This window comes from Suricata suricatta, chromosome 9 (genome assembly GCF_006229205.1).
Source record: "Suricata suricatta isolate VVHF042 chromosome 9, meerkat_22Aug2017_6uvM2_HiC, whole genome shotgun sequence".
In the NCBI taxonomy this organism is placed as follows: domain Eukaryota; kingdom Metazoa; phylum Chordata; class Mammalia; order Carnivora; family Herpestidae; genus Suricata; species Suricata suricatta.
The window spans coordinates 73311150-73318852 of NC_043708.1; the positions used below are offsets into that span (position 1 = coordinate 73311150).

The 7703-nt window shown below is 36.3% G+C and overlaps 1 protein-coding gene across 1 annotated transcript in view; it reads right to left on the reverse strand.

Annotated features, from left to right (window-relative positions):
- Positions 1-6174: 6174 nt before the first annotated feature.
- The window catches only part of LOC115300966 (olfactory receptor 4F6-like), a 39046-nt gene continuing 37517 nt past the window's right edge, over positions 6175-7703 (reverse strand). The window contains exon 2 of the mRNA XM_029950581.1: positions 6175-6780. Within this exon, the coding sequence (XP_029806441.1) occupies positions 6175-6780 (606 nt within the window). The remainder of the gene's footprint in view (positions 6781-7703) is intronic.

Here is a 7703-nt window from a genome sequence, read left to right on the forward strand (position 1 = left end):
GCAAGTAATAAATTATATCATGTATCTTGAATGTATCATAGATAAGCTGCTATATTACAATTGCCACTTCAGATAGCTGTGAAATTAGGTGATTAACTAGTTGGTACCTAACCTTCTAATTTCTGTATAAGTCTAATTACATGAAATAGAAGTGGGGGTTTTGATTTTTTACTTTGCTTTTCTGGTTGGAGTATCATTGAAACTACTGTATTATAAATGACGGAAAATAACTGCATATGTTAAAAAATAAATTGTATAAAAAAATAAAGAGTCGATGCTTAAAAAAATAAAATAAAGCATTTTAAATTTACACAATAAAGTCAATCATGTACACCTAAGAAAAATAAAATAAAATTTTAAATATTTGTTTATTTTTGAGTAAAAGAGAGTGTGAGTGGGGGAGGGGCAGAGAGAGAGACAGACTCTCCAGGCTCCCAGCTGTCAGCACAGAGCCTGTTACAGGGCTCAAACCCATGAACCCTGAGATCATGACCTGAGCCAAAGTTGGACACTTAACCAACTGAACCAGCCAGGCGCCCCTACACATTTTTTAAATGTTTATTTGTTTTTTGAGAGAGAGCATGAGTGGGAAAAGGGCAAAGGGAGAGGAGATCAGAGGATCTAAGAAGCCTCCATGTTGACAGCCCAAAGGAAGGTGCAAACTCATGAACCAACCAGGAGATGATAACCTCCCTGAGTTAAAGTTGGGCATTTAACTGATTGAGCCACCCAGGTGCCCCTACATGTTTAATTCCAAATGTTTCCACTTCTTCCTAAGCAATGCCCCAAATTTTACAGACTAAATTGTTATTCTGCAAAATACAAAAATAGATTTTTGTGGCCAACTTCAGCAGGATAACATCTATATCTACAAAAGCAAGATATTTAAAAGCTGCGATAATGTTTATTCTGGTTCTCAGACTATAACTTTCTAAAAAAATTTTTTTAATGTTTATTTATTTTTGAGAAAGAGACAGAGCATGAGCAGCGGAGGAATAGAGAGAGAGGGAGACAGAATCAGAAGCAGGCTCCAGGATCTGAGCTGTCAGCCCAGAGCATGATGTGGGGTTTGAACGCACGAACTGAGATCATAACCCGGGCTGAAGTCGGATCCCTAACTGACTGAGCCACCCAGGCACCCCATTAGACTGTAACTTAAAACCAACTTTTTAAAAATATGAGTTTATCATTTCTTTCCGTAAGTATTCAGAAGAATCCATCACCCACACACTCCTGATACTCATCATTAGTAACAAAATGGTGAAGCACAATAGCTACTTGCTTCAGGGGGCACTTCAATACAATCAACACAACTATCCGTAACGCCACTGGCCGCTGGTAATGGGTCACTAGCATGCCACTTCACACCGGCAAGGATCTCAGACCTGTGAAAGGGGGCCAGTGGCTAGGGTAGGAGTTTTGAGAAGAAGCACAACTTCTATAAGCCAGTTTCTGTAAATTAGCACCTCATTCTCATAGCATGTTAAGGATAAGATGCATAACTTACATAAACACTTAACAGTGTCTTTCACAGACCAAACATACATACTATGAAAACTCCCACAGGCCATCCATTTATTGTTAGGATAAAGTTCAATATGTGATGTTTTTCAACACCTAAAGGCCCTGCATAATGTGTTTTCTGTCTGCAGGCACATCTCAAAACCACTCTCCTTATCATCTCAGCTTCTCCAGACCAGGAGTGAAAAACAAACAAAACCCCAGATGATACAACCCTCGAAATACATAGTATATTTATTATTTGCTGTTGCTTATTGTAGGCAATGGTTTCTTTAAAATGACACCCAAAGCACAATCAACAAAAGAAGAAATATGTACATTGGACTTCATCCAAACTAAAAATATTCGTGTCTCAAAGCATCCACTCAAGAAAGTGAAAGTAAAACCTGAAGATGAGAGGAAGTAGTTGTAAGAACCTCTGATGAGGGTTTTGAAGCCAGTTGAGCGGTGGTCCTAAAAAAGATAGGTCTATATGCTATACCACAAATCCTGAAACTGTTGACATAAACTTACTTTGGAAAAAAAAGGTCTTTGCAATGTAATAAGAGTCGGGAGATGACATTATTTTCGAGAACCTAGTCTGGCTCTAAATCCAAAAACAATGTCCTGATAAGAGAAGAGGAAAAGATAAGAATACAAAGGATAAGACCACATAAGATGGAGGTAGATAGAGGATGAACTCATATAGTCACAAGCCAAGGGACATCTGGAGCCACCAGAGCTGGAAGTGGCAAGGAAGGATTCTTCCCTAGAGCCTGGGGGGTAGGGGGAGGCATAGCCCTGCCAACAGATTGATTTCAGATTTCTAGCCTATAAAATTGCAGAGACCAAATTACTGTTTTAAGTCACCAAGACTGTTAATAGGCTGCCATAACAGCCCTAGAAAGCTAATAAAGGTCTGAATATGAAGAACTCTTAAAGCTCAACAGTAAAAACACAAACAACAAAAGAAATAAGATGCCGTTTTCTCAGAAAGATGAACAAATGGCCAACCAGGAACCACACGAAAAGGTGCTCAACATCATTAGTCACTAGGGGAATGCAAATCAAAACCACAATGTGATCTTACTTCATACACATTAGATTGGCCATTATAAAAAATAATAAAATAAAATAACAAATCTTGGTGAGGACATAGAGAAATTAGGATGTTCATACACTGCTGGTCTGACTGTGAAATGATGGAGCCACTGTAGGAAAGTTTGACAGTTCCTCAAAATGCTAAACGTAAGTTACTATATGACAGCAATCCACTCAAAAGAATAGAAAACAGGTGTTCAAACAAAAAAAACCACACAAATATTTGTAGAAGCAGTACTCACAATAGCCAACTCACAGTAGCCAAAAGGTATTTTTTGGTAAGGGAAAATCCAAATATTTTTCAACGTATGACTGGATAAGCAAAATGTGGTATAGTCATACAATGTAATATTATTCAGCCATTGAAAAGAATAAAATTCTTGTACATGCTACACTATAGATTAATCTTCAAAACATTATGCTCCGTGAAAGAAGGCAGACACATACAAACCCACATAAAATTCCAATTATATGAAATGCCCAAAATAGTCATATCCGTAGAGACAAAAGTGGATTCATGGTTGCCAGGAGATGTGTGGAGAAGGGAATCAGGACTGACTGCTAACTGGTATGAGGTTTATTTTGAGTGATGAAAATGTTTTAGGAAATAGAAAATAGGAAGTGTTGCATTGCCCCAAAGCTATAAAAGGTCAGGAATATAAATCCACTCACCACAAATTAATTTCCTCTATTTACAGACGATTATATAAAAGAAAAAACTGAAATTAAGTATGTTAGAAATGTTGACAGAAGATCTCAATTGGTTTCCAACTGAGGGCAATTGGAAACAATCTTCCTTACAGGCACAAGCTGCTTCTAAGAATTCATTCACTCATCAGCTTTCACTGACCACCTACTGAAAATACCCAATAAACACCAGACATTCTGTCAAGTTCTGGCATCAAACTCTCATCTGCCTTCAGGAAGTAAAGTTCTTAGTAAAGGAGCTAGACATTAAATAACCAGTCACTGGTGTGTCCAGTTACATGTTATATGTACACTTGAAAAGTGTATATGCTATTAGGTTAAAAAATCTGATATATATCAATAGACCCAAAATATCTAGCTTAGTGTGATTATATTTCTGATCATTTTTATTTTCAGTTGTTGTATTTCCCACTTGATTATCCTAGATTGAACACTGTTTTTCAATGAATGTCAATAAATCTGTCCTATTTTGTAGTTTTGCTATACATCCAACATTGTACAAAATCTTGCATACTTAACATCATTTTTCTTTACTCCTGATAGATTTGGGTGGGGCACCTGGGTGGCTCAGTCGGTTAAGCGTCTGACTTTGGCTCAGGTCATGATCTCACGGTTCCTGAGTTCCAGCCCTGCGTCCCTCCAGCTGGTAGCCTGGAGCTGCTTCTGATTCTGGGTCTCCCTCTCTCTCTGCCCCTCCCATCTCTGCTCATGCTGTGTCTGTCTCTCTCTCTCTCTCAAAAATAAATAAATGCTAAAAATTTTTTTTAAAAGTATAGACTAAACATTAATTTTTACATTACATTTTATGGCCTTGAATCTTTTGAAAATGTAGCTCGATTGTTGAGCTCTTTGAATATTAACATCAAAAAGTCAGACGTCAACCTGATTTTCTGTCCTATTTAGGCTACTTCAGTTACTTGGATAGGAGGCTCAGAAGATAATATTTTAAATATGCAATAACTTTATTATGACATGTCTTCTAATTGACCATCTGTGATCAAATTTCCCAAGTTGACTACAAGGTATTTCATTATATAGATTCTGGTCTTTTATTTCTGGCACATTAATAAAAGTTTGAAATTTTAATTCTATTATGTTTTCTAATTTTCAAATTAGACAAATATTGAATATGATTTGCCTGCTTCTATACAACTTTCTTTGAAAATTTTTTACTTTTATCTTTAATTAGGCTTCATTTTCTTGGTTCTTTTCATCTCTGTTTCCTGTACCCTTACTGTAATTTTGGCTATTCTGGTCTCTTTGAGTACCTCATAGTTTATTTCCCATTTCTGAAATGATTTTGTCTTGTTCAAGTTGTTCTGAGTGTAAGTTGGCTCTTATTTTTTATTTCCAAATTATTATTCATAGTCAGTAAAAGATTTTGAATTTACAGATTTAATGACATACACTGCATTTATGACGGAATATTATCATATAGTTTTCTCTGCTTTGTGGCTAGAATAAGTATCAGCTTATGTCCAGGTTCCAAAAGAAATTTTAACAGAAAATTAAGTTGACGTTTCAGGTTGCCTCATAAATACATACATACATACATACATACATACCACTCATGAAAATTTATAAATGGGGAATTTTGCTTAAAAAACTTAAGATGTGTAGCCTCAGAAGGAATGTTTATCTTTAAGGTAGAATATATAATATCATAATTTATATTTTCAAACATAAAAGGAGGAGACATTATGGAAGATATTTCATTAGGTTCAATTCTAGATTACAAATGAGAAATATAATATGAAATACATAATGAAGCAAATACCATCGCAATATCAGAATAAAATTTCGGGGACACCTGGGTAGCTCAGTCAGTTAAGCATCCCACTCTTGATTTCCAATGGGGTCATGATCTCATGATTTGTGGGATCGGGCTCCTCATGGGGCTATGTGCTAACAGTGCAGAGCCTGCTTGGGATTCTGTGTCTCTCTCCCTCTTTGCCCTCCCCTCTAAATAAACATTAAAAGAAAAACAAAAAAAATAATATTTCAACAAGTAAAGTTTTTCAAAAGGCATCATTTTGTTCCATGGAGTGGTAATTGTCAGGCCTGCAAGTCTAAAAAGCACAGGCTTAATGTTTGAGCATGGAGTGGTATTCAGTACTGCTTAGTATCCATGGTTGGGCAATACTACATAGGAGCTCCTTCTCTTTAACATTTTCTAAACCTAATTCTAGTTCTACTCTCTTTAATGTACATTATTTCTTAATTCAGATCTTTCTAACACCAGTACACACTTAAAGGGAATAATTAAAAGCAGAGATGAGAGAAATAAGTTATAACTTTGACCTCTTAGAAATCAGGTCTTAATATGATTGCAAACACTAATAGCTGTTTGGTTTTTTTTTTATCCACTTTATTGTTTTCTGCATATGTGAATATGAGACAATATATAATCTATAACAAGAATTATATTCATGTAGGGGAAGTATATCTGTAAACATAAGTAATAAAGAAAAGAAAAAAGTAGCAGCAAACTTGAACCAACTTAAAAGCAAGCCTGCTTTGCTCAACAAAAAATGTTGTAAGCATAGATCATTCTCTCCACATGACAACATATTTCAACCCAGTAACACAGAGTGCTTTGTTTACACCATTGCTCTGCAAATACAGCACTGTGACTTCAAATTCATGAGCCACACACAATGTGTACTTTCAGTTTTTTTAAATTTTAAAATAGGCAAAATAGTCTGAGATAAATAAATATATATAATCACACTACTGACAATTAACATGGAATAAACTATCCAAGATTTTTGTTCTACTGAAAAATAAATTGTCTTAAGATAGTATATCAATACTTATCCATACAGTATTGTTTGCAAAAGTCACCATTTGTTTCCAATGAATTATTTAGGAGATCATTCTCAAACTCAGGAGTTGACTACTCAGTCTCTTCATTGCCGTCTTCATGTCCTTGTTCCTCAGTGTGTAGATAATAGGATTCAGAATGGGTGTAATCAGAGAGTCCAAAATGGCAAGAAACTTATCCACTGGCACTGTGGGAAATGGCCACATATAAATAAAAATGCACGGTCCGAAGAACAAAACCACCACAGTGATGTGAGCTGACAGAGTAGAAAAGGCTTTAGACAAACCACCTGAGGAACGCTTCCATACAGAGACCAGGATGAAGATATAGGAGATAAGCAGGAAGAAGAAGGTGGCCATGGAAATGAACCCACTGTTGGCAATAACCATGAATTCCATTCTGTAGGTGTCCATGCAGGAAAGTTTAATAAACCAAGGAAGGTCACAATAGAAGCTATCTATCTCATTAGGACCACAAAAAGGCAAATGGACAACAAAAGCTAACTGGACCACTGCATGAATGAGGCCAATAACCCAAGCACCACACAGAAGCAAAATGCACATCTGGGGGCTCATGATAGTCAGGTAGTGGAGGGGCTTGCATATGGCCACATATCTGTCTAAAGCCATGGCGATGAGCAAGACCATCTCAGATCCACCCAGGATATGAAGGGCAAATATCTGGATGACACAGCCGTGGAAGGATATGGTTTTGTGCCCAGAGCATAGGCTATGAATCATCTTAGGAACTGTTAAGGTAGAAAGGCACAAATCAATGAATGAGATTAGCTAAAAGGAAGTACATGGGGGAATGTAAGCATGGGTCAAAAGTCACTGTAAACATAACAAGGACATTTCCCAGAACAATTGTTACATAAAACACTGTAGAGAAAACAAGGAGAAAATGCTGCAATGGTCTATAGGAGGAAAGTCCCAGCAATATAAATTCAGATACTTCGGAGTAATTTGCTTCATACATTGGCTTTACCTGGTGATGTCTAAAAGAGCAAAAACAAAACAATAAATAAGGAATTTAACAAAAATTATGATTTTAAAACACAGATGTAAACTTCCATTAAATCTGGTTTTGAGAAGAAATCTTCAGTAACAGCCAACAGGTATTTTTAAAATATCATGTGTTAATTTATCCAGTCAGCTAATATACATACATAGTATAACTAATATCCCTATTGAGATATGCCATATGTATAGTTTTGAAGTAAAACATTGACCCTGACTTTAGGAGCTTTATAGGCTAATGGCAGATCTAGGCATTAAATAGTTTTAAAGACAGATAGAACCCTCTTTTCCTTTAACTACAAAGGACCATAAGAACAATGTGGCTCATCCAAGGGGTGATTGATCAGTTTCTGCTTAACAAGGAATTACTACTGAAAAGTGGATCCCAGGCTATGGAAATGCCAAGTGCAAAGATCATGAAACAGGAAGGTTAGCAGGGCAAGAAGATAAACAATTGAGATCAGGCTGGAGTACTAGACCAGAAAGGATGAAAGCATGTATCCATAAACTGAACTTTGCCTTGTATCCTATGAGCAATAGAGAATTATTAG